This window comes from Erithacus rubecula, assembly GCF_903797595.1.
Source record: "Erithacus rubecula genome assembly, contig: SUPER_Z_unloc_3, whole genome shotgun sequence".
In the NCBI taxonomy this organism is placed as follows: domain Eukaryota; kingdom Metazoa; phylum Chordata; class Aves; order Passeriformes; family Muscicapidae; genus Erithacus; species Erithacus rubecula.
In genome coordinates, this window is record NW_027635944.1 from 1,210,028 (window position 1) to 1,231,785 (window position 21,758).

General features: G+C 41.8%; 1 protein-coding gene across 1 annotated transcript in view; it reads left to right on the forward strand.

Moving 5' to 3' along the window:
• MCTP1 (multiple C2 and transmembrane domain containing 1) overlaps positions 1–21,758 on the forward strand; it is a 215,244-nt gene that overhangs the window by 74 nt on the left and 193,412 nt on the right. The window contains 3 exon segments of the mRNA XM_079331356.1: positions 1–153; positions 156–401; positions 404–1,044. The exon segment at positions 1–153 is cut by the window's left edge and continues 74 nt beyond it. Coding sequence (XP_079187482.1) covers positions 30–153; positions 156–401; positions 404–1,044 — 1,011 coding nt within the window. The 5' untranslated portion in view covers positions 1–29.

Below are 21,758 nucleotides of genomic sequence, written 5' to 3' on the forward strand. Positions count from 1 at the left end.
CTCCACAAAGTGGCCGCAGGTCGGGGATCATGCCTGCTGCCCTGCAGGAGCAGGTGTGGAGCTGGGCAGGGCAAAACCCCTCCCGCCGGCTCCTCTCGGGGCTTGCTGCATCTGTCTACACGCGAGCCACCGCTCCCCCCGCGCCTCGCCGGGAACTTTCTTGCGGGGCTTGGCGCCGCACTCCGCCACCGAGGGATCACCCAGGCTGCTGGGCAGAGGGTGGCAAACTTTCTGCCCAGATGGGCCAGGGTGGCAGCTTCGTCCTTCCTTTATCTTGAGCATCAGGGCTGCAGCACCATCCTCCCCCGGGCGCGCCACGCCGAGCGGGGGGCGGTGCGGCGGAGCCCTGCGCTCGTTCCGGCAGCGGGCGCCGCTCCGTTTCGGCCCGCCCCGCACCGGAGAAGGGCGGTAGGCTCCGGCGGGCTCTGCTGCTGTTGTCGCCGCACCAGTCGCTGGAGGAGAAGGATGGAGCCGGGCAAGGAGCCCCGAGTGACCACGGGGGAGAAGCCCAGCGAGCCAGAGCCGGCGGCTTCCTTCCAGGCCCGGCTGTGGAAGAACCTGCAGCTGGGGGGCAAGGGCCGGAGCGGCGGCGGGCGGGCAGCAGCCGAGCGCCGCACTGCGGAGCCCCTCGCCCCGCCGCCGGCGGCCGGCGGCAAGGGGGACCTCCAGCCCGGCGGCAAGTGGAGCGGCTTCAAGCGGCGGCGGCAAGTGCTAGACCGCGTCTTCTCGTCCTCGCAGCCCAACCTATGCTGCTCGGCCGCCGAGCCGCTGGAGCCGGCCGGCGAGTCCGGCTCCGCCCTGCGCCGCCTGCGGGAGCACCTGCTTCCCCAGGGCAAGGGGCCGCCGCCCGGCCGCCGCCCGGAGCCCGCCGCCGGCGCTGAGGGGCCGGCGGGCGGCAGGGAGGGGCGCCGGCCCGGGGCGCACCTGTCCCACCAGAAGAGCTCCTCGCTGCCCAGCACCGCCTGCCTGGAGCAGCTGCTGCAGGGCTCGCCCCTCGCCGGCAGGATCCAGGACCAGCGGACGGAGGACGGCGACGGCGGCGCGGTGAGTGCCGGCCCGCGTCGCCTCTCTGCGTACAGGGGCGGGTGGAGCGCTCGGGCGGGAGCGATGAGGAGCTGGGAAGGGAGCTGAGGTGAGGCGAAGGACGGCCGCGGCTGAGCCCCAGCCGTCCTCCCGCTCGCTCGCTGTTGAAGAGCGCCCTTCGCCTGAGGGGGGACGGCTCGGGTCCCGCCTCGTCCCGGGTCGGAGCCCTGCCCTCCCCCGGCCTCCCCCTGACAGGCGGCGCGGCGGGCCCGGGCCGTGGGCGCCCCGCTGCCAGCCGTGCTCCTGCTCCGCCTCAGGAGCCACCTCCGGAGACCTTCGTTGCATAAACCGGGCAGAGGAAAAGTGTCTCGGAGGCTGGAGTCGGGCTCCCCTCGCTCTCACGCCTCTCCCCCGTGGCCGCCTCGCGTGTCTGTGAGGGCCGTCCCTGCTGGTTTCTGCTCCTAACACATGCGGCACAGCTTTTCCTCAGGTGACCTCTGCTTTTTTCCTTTTTTGGTTATCCAAATTTAAATTACTGTGTCTTTTGATTTCTGCGAGACACACAAACGACGATCGCTACTACGCGTTTAATAGATGGCAGGTAATTATTTGGTAGTTACACACTGGGTACTGTCTCATGCAGGTTCAGTCTGTGAGACCGTCGTTCTGGTTGTTGGCAGAAGGCAGTAAACAAAGCCATAACTCTTCCAGCTGTCAGCTTTTAAATTACCTGGTGAAGCTGCTGTTGATAGGGGCTGCTGAATTTTGGAATAAATTTCCTGCGAGAAAAGTGCAAAACATATGAGTATTTTTGGATCTTGTGTAATTTTAAGCAGTCGTCCACCTTTTTCGGGAATAACTGACTAATGAATATTATTATAAAATGTCTTGTAATCAGGGAGAAATGAGCAGCTGAAGTAAAAGGCATGCTCGTGTGTTGTCAAAAATAGGCTGTTGCCAGAGTAGTACCCATGGTAATGAAGAATGATAGTAGCTCTGCTGTGATTTGCAAGTGTACCTTGAGGTCAGTGGTACTTTAGTGACCCTCTGCAGAATTCAAAGGAGTTAGTCTCCACAAATATGGGATCTGGACTTAACTTTGTGCCATGGGCTTACTTTGGTTATAATCACTGGCCTGACTGGAAACAACCGTGGTTATCTCTTGTATAATGGTTTTAAAGGGTTTAGATAATTTCTTATTGAGGTGGGATTATTGTGACAGGTGTTTATGAAGTGGGCATTTCCCAGTGAATCCCTTCCTCCCCAAACCCCTTGTTCACAAGAATGTATTGGACTTTGTAAGTATTTAAGTACTATTGTTTGAGATGACAGGACATTATTCTGCTTTAAAGACTGCTGAATCTGTCAATGTGAAAATGTGTTACTTTCTTTAGTGTTGTTCTGTTGTTTTTAGTAAAGGATTGTAAATACTTATTTACAAAACAGGTCAAGTGCAAGTTGTGAGAGCTTTACTGTTGTTTAGAACAAGGTACAAGCATAGCATTTGGAAAGGATACTGCTAAATCAAATGAATTTAGGCTCTAACACTTGTTTTTAATTAGCAGGATTATGACCGATTACTCCAAGTGTTTTCTAGAATTAATTTAGGCTGTGCCTGGATACCAGATATGCTGGTTTTGATAACAAAAAAAGATGGTTTGTGTATTGGTGAAGTTTGCAGAGCTGCTGATTGTGTTTGTTTCAGAGCGATGATCTGAAACAGAATAGCTTTTCTGTTATTTCATAATAAGCACATTCAATGCTTTTCTCAACTCTAATCTCACTTGGATTATCAAATCCAGTTTAATTCACCAGCGTCATTGAGTTATAGGATATTTGGGGAAATAAGACTCCAGCTATAGAGCTGTGTTGATTGTCTTCAGGTATGCCTGGTACTCCTCAGTGATCTGTTAACAGAGCAAGTGGCTTCCACTGTGAGCAGCTGGAGTTTAAGTCTTGCACACTTACAGGCTGCACCCCAGGGCAACAACCTGTCTAACCTCAGCCATGGCCTTTGCACCCCTGTAAGGATTTGGGTTTACATGTCTGGTAGCATGAGTTTGGAATAACTTGCATTTTTCAAATGCAGGTTTTACTTTCAGCATGTGGTTTTAACAACTGCAGGGAACGAAACTCCAGCCAAGATGTTCCCTTTCCTCCTGTGTCTTCTGCCAATGGAGTGACAATAAGAAGAGATTATGAGTTAAAATAACAATTTACTAAAATCATAATAACCATATCAGTAGCAAGAAAAGAGTATAAAAAGAGGATGTCCCACCCACAAGCACTGGGAACAGAAGAAGAAATGCTTCCCAGAGACAGTGCCTGTTGTGTACTCCAAACAAAGGCAATGTGGCCATGAGAGCTGCCGTGGCTTCATGTTCTCATTCCCCCAGCCCAGTCTAAGTAGGGCAAGAAAACCCCCCCGAATCTGGTGCCGTGCCACTCACTGCCCTGACCACTCCAACAGTTTGGTTCTGCACAGCCTTCTCTGGCTCAGCTGGGGCCTGGGCTCTGAATGGCTCACTGACCTTGGCTCTCCCTCCTCCTTTCTTACATTCCCTGGAGCAGTTGTCCTGCTGTCCTTCAGCACCACACGGTAAAGCCACAGCTCGGAGGAATGGGGAAGGGACTGGTGGTGGTGAAGAGGGGCTGGGCCCACCTGGCTGATCCCAATGCTTTCTCCCAGGCAAGAGGGTGCACTTTCCCTCCTGCTCCTTGGCTTTTCCTGCTGGGACCACGCCCCCATCAACCACAGTGATAATGTGTATGGTGTGGAATAAACAGCATTAAAGCTCCATCCCGTTTTACTGTAACCAGGACACAGCAGCACAGTCTTTCAGCAGTGTCTGGATTTTCATTGTCTTTCCTTGCAGCCTTACATGTCCAAAGGAAAAAAAAAAGAAGTATATCATAGCCATTAAAATGAAGTTAAATTACCTAAAATAAATCAACATAAAATTGCAACTTCTTTTAAAATATATGTAGAATTTTATTGAAATAGAGAGCAAGCAGATGCTACTGCCTCTTTTGGATCAAGACTTGAATTTTTTAGCAAATCTGCACACAAAAAGATCTACTACATATTTAAAGGACATGGTGGAGAGAAATATAATCCCACAATAAATCAAATTTTTTTATTCTTTTAAGCTGAAATAATACAGTTGTCATCAGTGAAAAGGAGCATAAGTTAGTGGGTGGGAAGACTTTAAAATGTAAGATTTTATTGTGAAATGTAATATTTGGCATAATCAAGCCATTAAATTTAATTTGAACTCATTAAAATGTGGTATATTAATATTGCATTGGGCATGGACAGTCTTGCAGAAACCTAGTTTTTTCAGTATTGAATAAAGCTTCTGTTGCATTGAATAGGATTAGTATTTCGTTTGAGTAGAGCTGCACAAATAGAAGTGTAGTCTTATGCAAACAATGCCTATTATATTTGAGCACTAAATACTAACCTAGTTCTTTGCTGCAGACCGTATACTTTTTAGAGCTCTGTGTGGATATTTTTGGAAAGGGCATTTTAAGTCTTAATTGGCAGAAAACTTAGGTTACTTTTAAACAGTAACAGGAAGTGCAAATGGGTGTGTTTAGGACAAATCAATGAATACACTTGCAATTATACATGATCCTTCTTCCAGTTTCCACAGACTATGATACAGGTTTGCTTGGCCAAACTTTTCATAACTGTCCAAGTGGCAGCCAGTCACTGCAGTCATGTAGCTGAGAGCCAGAGTGTGCTGCTCCCTTGAAGGACTGGGATGGTGGTGATGGATGCCTCCCGGGGTGTCTGCTGGAGAGGAGGTGACAACACTCCAGGAGCAATGTTTCACAGTGCTTCCAGTGTCTTAAGTGTGCTGCCATGGCCCAAGGCAGTGAGGCAAGAGCTTTTCTATTTGTCCCTTTTAATTTTCCTTTACATGCCAGCTGGAGCATAAATTTATCTGATGGTGCCTGTGCCTGCATGGCCTTTCTCTTTAATGTGAGACACAGCTTTGCATGAAGAGTTTTATGTCACTTAAATTTAGTAATTTAGTAAAAACCAGGAGGATGGAAATATCCCTGTTTTTTAAGACTTGCAGTAATAGAGACCCTACAAGTGTTTCCCTGTCTTAATCAAAGAATATGGATCTGGGCACATATCATATTGAATCAACAGTGGACATGAGGAAGGCTTAGGGAGAGGGTTCTTGATTGGAGTGTTGTCCAGGCTGCAGTCTGATTGCCACAGTGAGAGCTCTACTGGGCACTTCTCTCCAATGTGTTTTCTTGCAAGATGACAACAAAACTGATAACAACCAATTTTGTAATTTTGTGCTTCTTAAGATGTGTCCAGGTTGATCCATTACACCAAAATGATGGGCAGATTCTTAACCCAGCTTCCAGTTCTGTGGATGGCTGTGTATAACTTGGAGATGTGGGAGAGCACTGCAGGGGGGGGGGGGGCTGGCTGGGTCTGCTGCTCAACTTCTAATTTCTTAGCCATAAGAAAGCAAATTTCATTAATTTTATAACACAAGGAGCTATTTGTTTCATTAATAAGCAGGGATTGGAAAACAGTGGTGTAGAATTTATAATACAGACTGATGAGAGATGAGATGAAGTGAAAAAATGGGAGATGAAAGACTCAACAGGGTCTTTCCCATTCTTACAAATAAAGATAACTATTAGTCAATAAAGTAAGAGTGTGAACTGTGTTGCACAAAAGGAGGACCTGCAGAAAGAAGGGAAGTTAAGTGAGCTGGGTTTTATGAGGAGACTCAGGAAGAAGAGCGTTGTCTTATACTGAAATGCTGGGAAAGAGAAAAGAAATCATAATGAGTAGAGTACAGGCTGAGCTGGGAGGAGGCCTGAAGAGAAGGGAATTTGGATTTAGTGTGGAGTGGAATGCAGAGCTAATGAAGACCAGTCTGGCATACCATATTTCTCTGCCTATACCAGAATGAATCTATAATTGGTTTAGAGCTGTTTGAGTCAGTGAAGTTACACAAGGGAAAAATTTGGTTTGTTTGTTATAATTGGCATATGTCACAGGTAATTGATCCAGCCAAAGAAGGAAAAAGAACAAGAAAAGACAAAAGGCTGAAATGTCAATGCAAAGCTGCACAGATAATGGCACCCAAGAGGATCTTAATTGCTATTTTAATTTCACTGAGAAAGATGAAGGTGGTGAGAAATTTTGAAAACTGCTGACTGTCAAGGATTATCTTTTCCTGACACAAGGCCAGTACAAAACAGCAAGAGTTGGAGAGAGCTAATTTGCACATGTATTTGGAGCATGATTTGAGAGCAGCATAATTCTGAAAATTAAGAGGGCATTATTTTAGAAAACTGGAGAATGCTTGCTTTTATGTGTGAGATGTGGCCATAGGGAATGATAGATGAAAAAGTGTTTAGACTGGGTGAGAATACCATGGAGCTGGTTAAATTAAATAGCAAGAGCAACCAAAAGCTGTTGCTAAAGTTTATTTCTTATAAGAAGCTGTTGCAACTGATCAAAGCTATTTGTTTCTCCAAGCATTTAGACATCTGATTTTGTTACAGGATGTTCTGCATTGCCCAATTTTTCATAGTATTAATCTCTAATAAAAGGTTAATCTTTGAGCAGTTTGGGATGTACTAATCTGTTTCTTGTGCTCTGTCAGCATCTGTCAGTTTACTGTATTTTAATAGAGTGTTTATATATTACTGGAAGATAAATCAAAATATGGCACAATAGAGTTGTATTTAATTATATCTTTAATGACTTTTGCTTAATTAATTAAAGATCTGCAGAGTTTTCAAAGTGAGCTACATTATTTTTCAGAATTGGTCAGTTTCCGTTTATCTTCATGTGAAATATTTAGATTTTTTAAAGTGTACTAATATTAGCAGTATGACTAGGTATGACCTCATTTAAACTTTATTTCCTCTTCTCACCCTTTGCATTTATTGCTCATTTAAAAAGGTATTTATAGTAAAATAATTATGTTGAGAATATAATTATTACTATTGAGAATAGTAGATGTTAGAAGGATAGGAATTGCCACAGTCCTTGCTCTGGAAGATCAAATAAATGCTTATTTTGTAACACTGCTGTGAAGTGTTTAAGTTTCAGGGTTTTATCTGAATTTCAAATGACTATGTCAAAACTCTTGCTTCAGTGTACTTCAGAATGTTTCATAACTGACTGACCCATGATGAACTATTAAAATTTAGAAATACAGATACACAAACTTGGTTATAGCACTAGACTTTATTTTTTTTCCTCAGGAAATGCTGAAAAATGTTCCTTCACTCATTTTAAAATGCTGAGTGCAGAAAATTAATCATTCCAGTAAGACTTACCATCAACTCCTATATTGATGCGGAGAGAATTATTTTCCAGTGTTTAAAAAAAATATCACTAAAACAATTTTAAAACTGCCACTATGTCATTTAGCACGCAGCTTTGTAGGAAGTTCTGACTTAGCTGGTTTGTCTTGTGTTATTTGCTAATAAATGGACCCAATTGTCTTTTTTGTTAAATTTTATTTTGTTGGGTGGTTTTTTATGGGTTTTTTTTGTTTGGTTTTTTTGGGGGTTTTTTGGGTTTTTTTGTTTTGTTTTGTTTTGTTAGTGTTTTTGTTTTGTTTTCTTGGGGGTTTTTTGTTTGGGTTTTGTTATTGTTGCTGCTTTTTTTTTTCTTCTTGGATAAATTTCTGGCCTGTGGCAAGATGACTGAGAAATCACCTTTCATCTTAAGACTATATTTGCCTTTTCCTGTCTAAACTTACTATCTATCCTATATCTTCGATATTACAAGTGTCTTCTAGGGAATTTTAAAAGGGTAGCTATAATGTAAGCCCTGAAGCTTTTAAGTTTAAAAAAAGTTTGAAGTTTTTAAATAAAGTTATAAAATTTAAAAAAAAGAAATATTTTCCTTGTAAAGAAAGGCAGAATTCCCCCAATTCTTATCTCTGGTAGACTTAATTTATCAAAATGACAAATTAGATCACCTTTAGTCCAGTTTTTTAATGTGAAGTTTGTGTTCTGCTCAGTGTATGTTCCTTTCAGTATTTCTGTAAGGATGAAGTGATGTCAAACTGTAGCAAGTGCACCAGAATGATCTGTCTGTATTTGTATATATTGAAGTCTTACGGGGTGGGTGGTTGTGCTGGTTTGCAGGTAAACTAGCAGGAGAAATAAACTCCACACAAATATCTTGTGAGAGATTTCAAGCTGGAGTTACAATTTAATAGTAAAATTACAATAAAGACAGAAAGTTCAGAAACACTGGCTTGAACTGACAGAGTACAGCGTGGCCCCTGTTGGTCAGGGTGGTGGTTGCAGTCCAATTAAGCAGCAGCTCCGGGGCTCCTGAAATGATTGTTGTGATCTTGTCAAAAGCAGTCGTCCTGTGGAAATTCGGAAATATCTTCCTCGGGATACCCATTGGTGGTGGTTGTTCTTCCAGTCCCAAAAACTCAGATTATATATGGTCAGATTCAGGAATGTTCAGTACCTTCCCCAGGGCAGGGAATTGCTCAGTTGAGGAAGCCAGAGGTTTCATATTTCAAGGAGCAATGATACACCATCACTATCAATATAACTAGTTTTTAAAGGTTCGGACTCAGTGTGAGGTGTGAGGCCTGGGGACAAAAAGATTGCAGTACTGGGATTTTTGTTGGTGAAGGCACCTCATGTTTCATGTGAGTGATTCTTTTGGTGAGGAGGAAGACTATGTCTTATCAAGTCAGGTAATTAATAAGGGTGGTGAGCAGTCTTATTCCTTTGTACTCTGCTTGGTTGTTACTGATTTGCTTTTGTGTGTAGTCATTTGAGTAAATAAAATAATCACAGACTGTATTGGGTTAGAAGGACTTGAAGGATAATTTTGGTGGTTTATAAACTGATGGATATAAGTACTGTTACATGGATAATTTGACACAAAGGGATTTTTTTATAATTATGATAATACATCTGTAGTGTATTGAATTAGCAGGATTAGAATGTATCAAGTTGTCCTAGTTTCTGCCAAAGACAGTGTTAATTTTCTGGCAGCTCCCATGAGGTTGCAGCTCGGGGCCTTGCAGCACCCCTGTGTTGTTGTGCTCTGCCATTCACATCATCATGAGGGGCAGGAGCAAGGGGTTTACATTTCTGCAAAGAAGGGGGATGTGGCTTTGGGTAGAAGAATAAGGCACTGCGTGGAGGATTTCCTGCCATTTTGTTCCTTTTTTCCAGGGAGCAAGAGTTGAGTGCAGTGGTGGGGCAGCTGCAGCTCTAATATGGTGCAGTCACATGGGGTTGAACTCAGTGAGCATTTTGCATGTAAATCACCTTCTCCATATAGTTGCTATTAGTATTGTTGCTGTTAATGTTTGTTTTCTTATCACATTGCTGTTCACCAATAAATGGTCATCTCAACCTGCTTCTGCCTTTTATCCCTCTTACTGGCTGCACAGGGCTTAATTTCCTGCTGGGTTTCAACCAATGATTAAATGAAGATCTGTTCAGAGCTGGTTGGAAAAGATTTTGATCTCAGCATTTTTTTGCAATAGGTATAGAGCCCTCTGGTTACAATGTTTCTTGGTCCGTGCATGTGTGTGTGGTACCTAACTCACACATTCCTGTATGTGTTCTTCATAATGCTCATTTTCAGAATGGGGAGAGGGATCAGAATGGCTTTGTAGATGTACTGTGTGATATACTGTATGATATGATAACATCAAGGGCAATGAGGATAATTTGGGATGTGTGTTCATTGCTGCTCTTCTGCCTGGGCCTGGGGTGGTACCTCTAGGAATTAATTAATAATTGTACCCAGTTTTGGGGGATGGAACAGGGGAGGATAAATGCAGTAAGCCCATGGGCCAGATTGAGTAGATCAAGATGTAAAGCAGGCTTTACAGTGCAGCCTGGTAAAAATTATCCACAGAGACTCAAGGGTAACCCTTGGGTTTCTGGAGTCAGGGATACAAAGGATCTGGCCTGCTAACACTAACTAAAAATGATATTGCTGCAGTTTGTTGAAGGGGTTTGGGCTGCTTCAGGAGTGATTGGCACCAAAGCACAGCTCCTCCTGGCACCCTGACTGCCTGTGGTGGGCTGGAAGTTCAAAGGGGAATTCCCTTATGCACATCATGCCACTGATACTACATGGAGTAAGTAGATGGCTCTGACCATCCAGGGGCCTTGAACAGGAAACAGCTGTCACTCAAGGATCTTGGAAATTATCATGAAGACAAAGGTGAAAATTTTGGATTATTGTCAGGAGAGCAGAAGGAAAAGGTGACATGTGCTGAGGATGTCTCACCACATAATCAACTAACAGGAAATAAAAAGAATATATGCTGTATTTTGTGATAGTTCCTGCTCTGTTATAGGAGTATATTGAAAATAAAAAGCTACATCATAGAGTCCTACATGGCAAATTGCAGAAGCTGTGGAGGGACAAGGAGCACCAAGTGAGGTTGCAGAGCTGAAAGCCATCCAGCTGGCTTTAGATATCACTGAATGAGAGAAATGGCCAGTGCTCTACACTGACTGTGGGTGACAGTAAATGCACTGTGGGGTGGCTGGACCAAGGGCAAAGGAGCAACTGGCAGGACAGGGGCAAACCCATCTGAGATGATGAGCTGTGCTGAGCATCACTGGCCAGGTAGAGAAGCTGGCTGTAAAAGTGCATGGAGTAGATGCACATGCATCAGGAGCTGGGCTACTGAAGAGCATCCCAGCAATGGACAGGTGGATTGGGCTGCCAAGATTCAACTGTCTCAGGTGGATCTGGACTGGCAGCATAAGGGTGAATTATTTCTTACATGATGGCCTCAGGTTCTCAGGGAAGAGCGGCAAAATAGGGATGGACTTGTGATCAAGGGGTGGACTTAGCAATGGCAGTATGTCCCAGGTTATCCATAACTGTGAAACATTCACTGCAATCAAGCAGTCAAGCAGGTAAGCCACTGTGGTATGGTGGGTGATGGTTGAAATATAAATATGAGGAGGCCTGGCAGATTAATTACATCATACACCATACAAACCTGCCAAGGCAATTGTTGCATGCTTACAGTGTTTTAAAGAACCACTGGAGGGCTGGAGATGTACCCTGTGCCTTATGCCACCGCCTGAACACCATCTTGGGGTTTGAAGATCAAGTCTTGTGGTGACTTGGCACCCCAGAAAGAACTGAGTTAGACGATGAAACTAACTTTGAAAATGTTTCAGAGACACCTTGGCCAGAGAGCATGTACTGAGTGGGACTCATACTCCCTGCGATGCAGTACCTACCCAGTGAAAAAGTTGAATGATACAATGGACTGTTACAAACCACGCTGAAAGCAATGGGTGGTTGGGCCTACATTTAGCAAAGGCAGTCTGATTTGTTAACATCCAAGGCTTTAGCACTTGAACCGCCCCTCCACTTACTGCAGAAAGGGATAAAGTCCCCATGGTACATACTCAAAATGTGTTAGGGAAAACAGTTTTGATTAGTTCTTCCTCCCATCCGTGGGATTTTTTTTGCTGAAGGACCTGGTTGGACTTGGTAGATAATGCAGAGGGTCATGAAAAGATGATTTGTATCCCAGGGAGATTTGATTCTTGATTGAGAACAGTCTGTAATGTTGAACTGTGTGTGTAATGTTTGTTGCTAATGACCCTACTGCTAAATGTCATAACTACTATGGACAGTATGTGTGGAGGAGATGCTGGAGTGGTTCTTGGAAGATGTTTTTACAGTTGATATCTTGTTACCTGCTTCAAACTTTAATGTAGATAATAAATTTGGTTATTTTTTACAGTACAAACTGAACTCTCTATAATATTTTCATGTTATCATTTAGCAAGACAAAGCCAATAAGAATAAATAATTGTGATTTTTTTAGTGAAAACTGACAATTGATTCTGGTAAAATATAACAGTCTCTACTAAGCTTCGACACAGAAATTTCTGAACTAGGGACAGGTTGTGTTCAAATTGAGTCACATTTTTATGATGTGCTAATGCATCACAAAGGTTGGTCATTGAAAGTTTTAAGTAGACAAGATTTAGTAAGGAAAAGCAGAGGAAATCCTGACTATAAGTGAGACCAAGATTTCTGACAAAAGAAAGTAGAGCAGGGAAGGCAGAAGTGGTATTGATAGAAACTCAGTCATGTTGGGACAGTGGCCTGTGTGTGCAGCTTTAGGTCAGCTCCTGCTGGATGTCCTGAAGGATTTGAAGGAGATAGCTGAAAAAAAGCAAAACCAATTGAAATAAGTTTATAAGCTGACCTACACTATGCCTGAGCAAGAAGCATAAATCCACAGGATTTATTTTACCAATGAATGAGACAACCAATCTGGCACTGCAGGATTTTTTTGCAGTGTAGGATATGTGTGTAAAAACAGGAGATTGACTCCCATCGACCACAATCTATTAAAAATCTAAGTTCAAGAAATAAATTATTGGATTTATAGAAAAATGTGAGAATGTTTGCTTTTAAATTATGGGAAAAGAGAAATAGATACTACCAAATATCATTTATTATTTAAATGATAATTAAAATTATGAAATAATTAATACATTGAAAATCAAAAATTCTGCAACACCTTTTAGTAGTATGCACTATTTAATAATGGAAGAAATTTCTGGAAGAAATAGAAGAAAAGAGGACTCCTGTACTTGAAAATAAATGCCTAAAAGTAAGTATGTGGTATTAAAAATGAATAGATTGAAACACATTTAGACCAAGAAATCTGATATTATAGACTCAAGAAAAAAGTACATACCTTAAACTTCAGTGAGCTGTTATAAAAAAAGTAACTATTTCTGAAATGTGTCTCCTGACTGTTTCTATGACTAAAATCTGGTATTGTCAAAACATTAATTAATGATAGATATTTTGCACACTATTGTACAGATAAATGCAGTCAGAGGATTCCAAATATGACAACACTTATGTCGTTAAAAAGCTTAGAATTTTGATATGCAAATAATGTTTTCGTAATAGTAACAATTACTACTTGCCTTTGACCCTTTATTGGAAGTGTGAACTCAAAACACTTTTAATGTATTTTCTTTTTTGTTTGTTTTTTAAGGTCGATATATAGAAAACAAAAGGAAAAACCTCAAGCTTTAAAAAGGATTTTTTCTTCCATAATTTTTACATAATATTTTAAAAAGAAACCTTAAGAAGAGTCAAACAACAAAATCAAGGATTCAAATGATCCCTTGGTAGTTAAAATTTCATGAGACATTTAGGACCCTGAAGATTGGGACATTTTTATGAGTAATATAAACAGATATTTGTCATATTGGAAGTTCCTCTTGCATTTTCAGACTGCTTTTATCTGCCTGAATTCCTGTTTCTATATGCTCAGATCTTTGTGAGGTTGTTTGAAGGTCACAGCTCATGTTGAACAGCCAGACCACAGCAGAAAATCAGATTGCTGCACAGAATGGGAATGGCAGAGCTTGTGCCTGCTTTGATTTCAAGACAGACATCTCTCAGACAGTGCTGGGAGTGTATTTGTAAATTTCAATTCCACAGGCTTAAGCTAATCTTAGGTTTTATGGCTAGATAAGTGAAAGTTAAGTTTTTGACAAGTGAAAGTGTTTGCCTTGGCTTTAGACCTGAATGAGAAAAGAAGTGGTGGGTGAAGGAGGGAGCTCTGTTATGAACATGCACAAATACATGTGTGCTTCCAAAAGTATTCTCAGGGCTTTGGGGAAACATGGGAAGAAAAAGCCTTGCAAAAAAGAGTAAGTGGTTTTAATGGGTTAGTTGAAGTAATTGCATTATCTGCTTCTGATGAGAGCCTGTGTGAACTTTTCTGACAGTATACTCCTCATCATCATAAGTAACTTAATAATTTAATAACTGGTTTTCTCTTTGGTTTTTAGGAATTTTGAAATTTATTTAAAGAGTATTTTCCCCCTGCACTTTTCCTGTCCTATGGTAAACCTATTTGGTTTGTAGATTCCAGTAGCATTAAGGCTCTTCTGTTAATAGCTAATGGGTTTCTGTGGGAGGGATGCTAATCTGACATGCTGGGAAATCTGCTGGGAAGTTCCCTGAAATCATTTTGCCAAGTCTTGTCTTTCTGCTTCAGTCTCTGTGGTAATACTATACTTTTCTCATCAGTGCAGTGGTGGTAAAGGCAAATTAATAATTAAACATCAACTTCTGCACTGAGTATTGTAGCTTCAGCAGTAAGGATTTTGGTTTGGGTTAACCAGCACAAGTACAGCTGCAGGTTCTCTTGGTAGTTCATCCAGCAGGGGCTAAATTTAGCTCCACAGCTGAGCTGCATAGGTAGCCTGGAGTAAATCTCAGCCATCAGCAGCCACCAAGGTGCATGATACCTAAAACAGATGCTATTTTAGCCAAAATTAGGAGGCATGATTCTGCTTTTGGAAGACTATACAGCTCATGGTTTGAATAATAATAAATGCTGAACTTTGCAATGTTGCATCATCCAAAATGAAATGCAGTACAAATTTGCTTTATTAGGTGGATAAAAATACCCACATTTCCTTAAAGGAGGCAAGTCTTCCACTGTAAAAGTTTTAATGTATGGCTTTGACCTTAGCCTAATATTATGTACATATTTAAACAGATGCATAACTTTAATAATAATAATTTTTCTCATGCAGTATGAGTACTCTTGTTCTATTTGAACTTGGAAGCTAGGTAATCTAATTACCTATTTACTAACTAACCTAATCTAACCTAGTTCAGATTTATTCTTCCACTGACAGATTTTTGGATCTTCCATGTGAAGATTTTTTTTTTTGGAAACAATTAGACAAGTGTGCATGTTCATTCTTATCAGAGAATCATCTATATTGGAAAAGATCTTTGAAGTCATCAAGTCCACCCCAACACCACCTTGTCAACTGTACCATGACACGAAGTGCCATGCCCAGTCTTTCCTTAAACACCTCCAGGGATGACTCCACCACCTCCCTGGGCAGCCCTTTCCAATGCCCCACCACTCCTTTTGAAGACTTCCTAATGACAAACCCAGACATTCCCTGGTGTAGCTTACAGCTGTGTCCTCTTGTCCTATGAGATGTGTTTACATGTAAGAGTATGCATAAGGTATTTATCATTTGTGTTCATCACTGCTACAATAAAAGAAACTTGAGGTGTCACTGCCCTTCAGTAACATGGCATTAGGAAGTCTGTGTCTCTTCTCAGTGGCATTTTCATGCTTGTATTGGTTATTTTCTGTGCCACTGTCAAACTGAATCTGAATATTGTTTGTGTGAGCACGAAAGGAGATGGTTTATCAGAGAACTGAAAAGTGAAAAATGTGTGTCCAGTGTAATGCCTGGGGAGCAGTGACACATACCATCAGGTTTCTCTGTCTTACACTGAGGTGTTTGGTGATACTGATGGTCTTGTGTAATTTAGGGGTCTGTGTTTCCTTTGTGTACTGTGTTTGTTTAGCCTTGGTCCTATAAGGGGATTAGCTTAAAGAACCAGGACATTCTGGCAAATCCTTATTCTGTTTGGGATGAAGTGTTCTGTTCACCAATAACATTTTAATGTATCTCAGGTGTAGTGGAGGAGATGCGAGCAGCATATTGTCCTGAAATGTGAATTTATATATTAAAAATGTATAGTTGGGTTGCATTTAGTGGTAAAATAGTGCCTCATCTTGCAAATGGAGAAACTGATTAATTTGTTGCCTTTCTGGATAAGGGAAGAGTGACTCAATTTTAAGATTGCCTACATTCAGAGTCTCTGTGGGCAGTGGCACTCTGAATTTGGGTAATTGGACATGTAAGTAGAAGATTGCTTTTTCTGTGTGTCCCTGAGCAGATGGTCCTGTGGATGAAGGCAGAGAGGACTCCTGTAGCAGCCTTCTTAAATTAAACACAGAGCAGGAAGGAGAGCTTGGCTTTCTGCCTCTTTGATACTGGATCTCATGAAGAGAAACTATGTTAAGTAGGCAGGTCTTAAGTTCAGTCTTCATATATATCTAGAAAAAACAAAATATCTTTCAGCAGTTCTAATACAGTAAGGAAACTCTGACGTAGATGCCGTTTACTTTACCAGTTAGCAAGTATCTCACTTCTGTAGGCAAAATCCAGTGGTTGTAGTGATGGCAAATTTTTCAGCTGCTGCTTTACTGTCTTGTCTTGTAGCATGTTTGAGGGAGGTGGAGATCTGTTGGATCAGTGATATATGTGAATAGCCTCTTATTGTTTCAGTTGTATTTAATTGCAGCATTATGCAGTTGTTCTGAAAGAAACACCAATGTGTTTCGTGTGTTATGCCTGTTCATACTAATTATCTCTTTCATTAAACTTACAGAAGTCTATAAATAATTCTTTAAGAGTGGTTATAAGTAGCTCTTTTATATTGCATGTCACGATTAATATTAATAAAATTAAATATTAGTTACTTGTCAAAGGAGAAAACTTGTGGATTTCTAGAAAATATTTCCAACATGCTTTTCAGGTAACTCTACAGCATAACCAGCAGATTGTTGCCTAGTGATGGAAGAGAAACACAATACTAGTAGTAGCACTAAGCCAAACAGTTAATCATTACAAAGTGTATGCTGCTGGCACTGGAGTTGTGTTATTATTTCCATCCAGTATAGCAAATGAATTTTTATTATTTTGGTTTTATTTCTTGGAATTATTTTTATGGTGATTTCAGTGGTTATTTATAAGTGAATGACCGTGCTTTTACTGGCAATGTGTAAAGTTTCAGGAATGTCATCCTGTACTTTTAATAAGCATCAGTAGTGAATATTGTAAATATCTGTGTCTTTCAGTGCCAACAGTGGTGTTTCAGATAACTGAAGTTGTTCCTTAAGTGCCCAATAAAATCCTAAATAATTGCAAGGCTGTGTGTGCCTTCCAGCCAGTGCCAGCTAGCCAGTGCCATACTTGGTTATTCCTATGGTGAGAAGCTGTTTGATCCCCTGTGAAAATTGAAAGCAGAATTGCAGTCATGGGGTCACAAGGACTGCTGCTGTAATTGTGGTATTTTTCTACTGTGTTCCTTATTTATGTTTAAAAATCAAAATGGCTATAGCAATATCTGAAAGAGATGTAAGAATAGAATTGGAGTATCTGTAATAGAATCCAGTCTGCAAAGAGATTCTTGAAGCCTTAAGTCTGATTGGAGCATGAGATAAATTAATGAAATGTTCATGAAAATTAGGAAGAAAATCTTGTGAGACATTCAAAAGTACCTGAAGGAAGAATATATGAAAAGAACTTAATCTTGAAAATTTTGATGTAGATTTTTAGATTTATTTTATGCTTATTAATATTTTTCTTTTTTTATTTATTTTTTTTTACTTGGATTCTAACAGTACAAGCAGATTGCTTTCTTCCATTGAATGTTTTGCTGGTAGGCACTATGAAGCAACTATTTGAAGCACCAGATGACATTTTAGATTTCTAAAGATCTGTGTTTCACCTTACATTTTTATAGGAAATTTATCATAACTAGAATTACTAGATCGTGAATGTGAACTAACATTTTCTAAGTTCTAACTTTTGCTGCAGATCGCCTCTGAAGGTTTTGGCCAGTTTTTTTAGTCTTTGCATTCTTTTCTGGGTTGGAATAGATTCAGTATATATTTTCTGAGCAAGATTTGTGCTGGTAGCATCCAGACACAGAATCATGTTGTTAGATGAAAGAACTTTCAGTCTCACATTATCTCTCATTTTCTTTCAAGCCTGGTTATTTTCTTTGAGCCATAGAGTACCATGCTGCCCTATTCCCTAATACCAGTTTTCCAACATGCCATCCTCCATTTACACTGAATTGTCAGGGGTTTTATTTTTGTTTTTTGAAGATGGCACAGTTGTTAGGGTTAATCCAAGAAATGGTTGGGTTTTGATGACTGCAGATTTTTGCAGGAGGTTCTGGAGGTGCATGTTTATTTTGGTTTGACCTCATCTGTTCCCATGGAAGATTACCATTAGTCAGTATTTCAGTCTTGTCTCTCCTTCTTCAGGCTGTTTTTATGGGAGGAGGTATTTTATTATTATTACTATTTTAAAAATACTTTTGTTAGGTGAGTATAGGAAATCCAAATTTGTGCTTGTGATAACAACCCGTTCTCATTTCCTATAAAGCAGACACTACTTCCTGTTTTGCTGGTTGTAGGTTACTGACCCAATTTTGCTCACCTTTTTCTCTGTAGAGGGACCTATCACCTGTTACAGTCATAGTGAGGCCTTGATAAGTCTTTGTAACAGTCCCTGATGAATTATGAAAAAAAACCAAAACCCCCTTGTGGCAGGGAAATTTGTTTGTGAAGAATTGCAATAGATTTGTCTGAATGTGCTTCACATGTTGGAATTCATAATTGGATACTGATGGCCTGTGACATCTTCTACTGTGACTGTAAGAACATATTCTCATTAGATAACACAATTAACACCAGGTCTGTAAGATGACGTGGTTTATTTCAATGGTATTTTTGTCCAGGAGCAAGTGACTGCAGAAACAGTTACACACATCAGTTACTAAACAAACATTTTATATGAGAAATAGTGCTGACAAAAGCGTAACACTGACTTGCAGTTCTCCTGCAGAGAGGAAAAACCAACCTCCACCAATTATTTGAATAAGAATGAAAGAAAGTTAGTGGCTTCATATAATAAATCTGGTATGTTTAAGTACAGCATATGGCTGCAGACTGAGCAGAAGTCTGTAACTGATGCTCCTGTTGGCATACATCTGGTAATATTGTTGAAGCGTGTCAGAAAAGGAATAATGAATGCTGGGGACATCTACTGAAAGTGCCTCTGAAATGTGTGATTTTGAAATGGAAGATATAGTCCTCTCCCTGCACATCAGAGTGTCATATCTTGCAATGCTCTCTGCTGAGCTTGAGTGTGCAGCTGGCACCCTGAGCTGCCCTGGGCCAGCCTGGTGAACCTCTGTGAGCAGGAGGCCTCCCATGTCAGGAGAGAGGAGGCAGGGCAGAAGAGGTGCAGAGGAGAGCTCTGTTACCCTGCTCTGGACTTCAGTACGTTTGTGTTGAGGGCATGAATGGGAGATTTAGGGCCTAAGCCTGGCCTTCTCTTTTTGTGCATGTGGCAGCATTACTGGGAGCTGATGTAACACTAGACAATTATAGCTACTTTTTTTTTTTTTTTTCCCTGCTAATTATCATTCAAACTCACGTTAAGATAATCATGCACAAAAATTAGTAATTTTTTAGCATCACTGAACAGAAATATTTCTACTGCAGTTCTTCCGGGGTTCCATCCAATGCTTTCCAATGCTTTATGATCCAGAGATAAATAGATTTGCTGTTAATAAAATGAGCAGGTGACACATTGCACAAAGGCATAGGTAGCAACTTGAAAAAATTTATAAACTAAACTCATGTAAACAAAGGGCAGTTTTTAAGTACAGTAAAAACTGGCTGTATACCAAGCAATGAGAAATGCAAGTCTCATCTCAGTAAGAGGAGAATAGTATTTTGGAAAGGAGGAACTATAAAATGGGTCTAGAAGTCATAGAGCAAGCAATTCTGCAAGAGAACCTAATATAACATTGCAGAAAAATTATCTACAGTGACCTTGAAATTTATAAAACTGAATATCTTTACTGTGAGGAGAGTTGATTTCACCAGTAAGAAGTAGCCGAGAAGGACACAAGAAAATTGCAAACACTGTCTGCATTTTTAGGAAGATGTTGAAAAATAAAGTGATGGCTTGTCATACACAATTTATAGGTCAAGGAAATGCTGGTCAGAGAAAACCTGACAGTATGTTCAATTTACCTAAACAAAGGTGGAGGATGATTATTAACCAGGAGAACTGTCCTGGTTTAGAAGACAGGTTTCTGCCAATGAAGGCAGGAGCTTCTCTTCGAAATGGAGAAATAAACCCTCTCCCTCCAAATTACAATTTTGAAGCTGAGGGGCTCTCAGGCAAAATGTGGGGCAGGAATAACAGTTCTTCAGTGACACATGTCTATGTGTGTGTGCATTACCGTGCAGCTGGAGTCAGGCCGGCCCCGCGCGGAGGAAGGCGCGGTGATCCCGGGGCTGCGGGGCCCCAGCGGGGCGGGTGGGACACAGACGGGTCACGGGGCAGTGTCGCTCCCGTGCTCCAGCAGGATGCTTGGGGGTGGAGATGGGAGGGCATCTGGGCAGGAGGGTTGTGGGGTCCTCCAGCCGAGGAAAGGCAGCTCCAGTGTGGCAGAGCAGGTTTGTTTTTTTTTTTTCCAGCGACCCTTCTCCTCCAAGACAAGTGAGCGAGCGAGCACAAAAAGGGAGCACAGCTCCCCCACTTGATTTACCTGCCCGCCCCCCATCCGTGCTAGGGTGTAGTCAACAGGCCCTTAGCATTACAATGGGAAAAATTCCACAGAGAGAAAAAGAAAAAAATGAACCAACCCCTAACAAGAACACATAGAGTCTCTCAGTAGGTTTATCCCTACAAGATTGCTAGTGGTGAGAGACAGGGGAAGGGAGACACTATCTTGCTTACTTCTGCAACGCTATATAAATCTTTAGACACATCAGTCAAGTGGCTTTGGGTTCTTGTTATGGAGAAAGGTCAGATGGACCTTTATTAGGTTTATTAACTTTGAGAGCAACCTTTCAAGGTGCACAGCTGCAGTTGCCATCTCTCAAGAGGATCTGTTTCCCCCAAGCAATGTGGTAGACAGTGGTGGATCAATACACTTCAGTATGCTGGAGAGAGCAAACGTGTGATTTCTTAGTCTTGTGAAGTCTCATGATCTGAAATTGCTGGATCAGTGGAAACTTGTGCAGGTCAGTTTTACCTGGGGCTGGTGCATGACAGGGAGTATGATACACGTGCTCAGTATTGTGCTCTCTGGCCCAGGTGTCTTGCAGTGAATCCTGTAGTCCAGGTCAGTTCTTTTTGGGGTGCCATGTCACTACAGGACTTGCTTTGCAAGGCCCAGGATGGTGTTCCAGGCAGTGGTGTGAGGCACACAGTACATCTCCAGCCATCCAGTGGTTCTTTATGTGAACATCAGCACGTAGCTATTACCTTGGTGCATTTGTAGGAGTGTGATGTAATTGATCTGCCAGGCCTACACATATTTATATTTTGACCATCATCTGCCATACCACAGTGGCTTTACCCATTTGGCCTGTCTGATTGCAGTGAATGTTTCACAGTTATGCATCATCTGGCAAATAGTGTCCATGTTTAAGTCCATCCCTCAATTGTGAGCTCATCTGTATGTTGCATCTGTTACTGGATGATCTGAGGCATCAAGGGCCCATTGAGCCAGAAAACTCATCCTTATGTTGCCAGTATGGCGGGAGCCATCACTAAACAGAGCATGTTGCTTTTCATTTGCTTGTAGCTATTTAAGTGGTGGGCAGGCCCTCCTGTGTCTTCTTTTCCTTCTCCTTGTCTGGTAGTCTGATGCTCTGAAATTTTTACCTTTGGACCAGTTCATGATGATCCCTGGGCAATTGGGTTTTCCTGTTTGACCTTGCTATCTTGTTGGTGTGATCTACTTACTCTGTGCAGCATGAACAGCCTGGTGTGTGTAAAGGACTATCCCTTTGAACATCCAGCCCAGCACTGGCAGTCAGGGTGCCAGGAGGAGCTGTGCTTTGCTACCAATAACTTCTGAGGCAGCTTGAACTCCTTCAATAAACTGCAAGGATCTCATTTTTGTTGGACTGTAGCAGGCTTCAGATTCTTTTCTTCTGTGACTCCAGATGGTAATGTACTGTTCTCTTCCCAACCCCCTTACCAATGGCCACATCCCAGGACAGGGATCCCAGTTGCTTGGCTTCTTTACC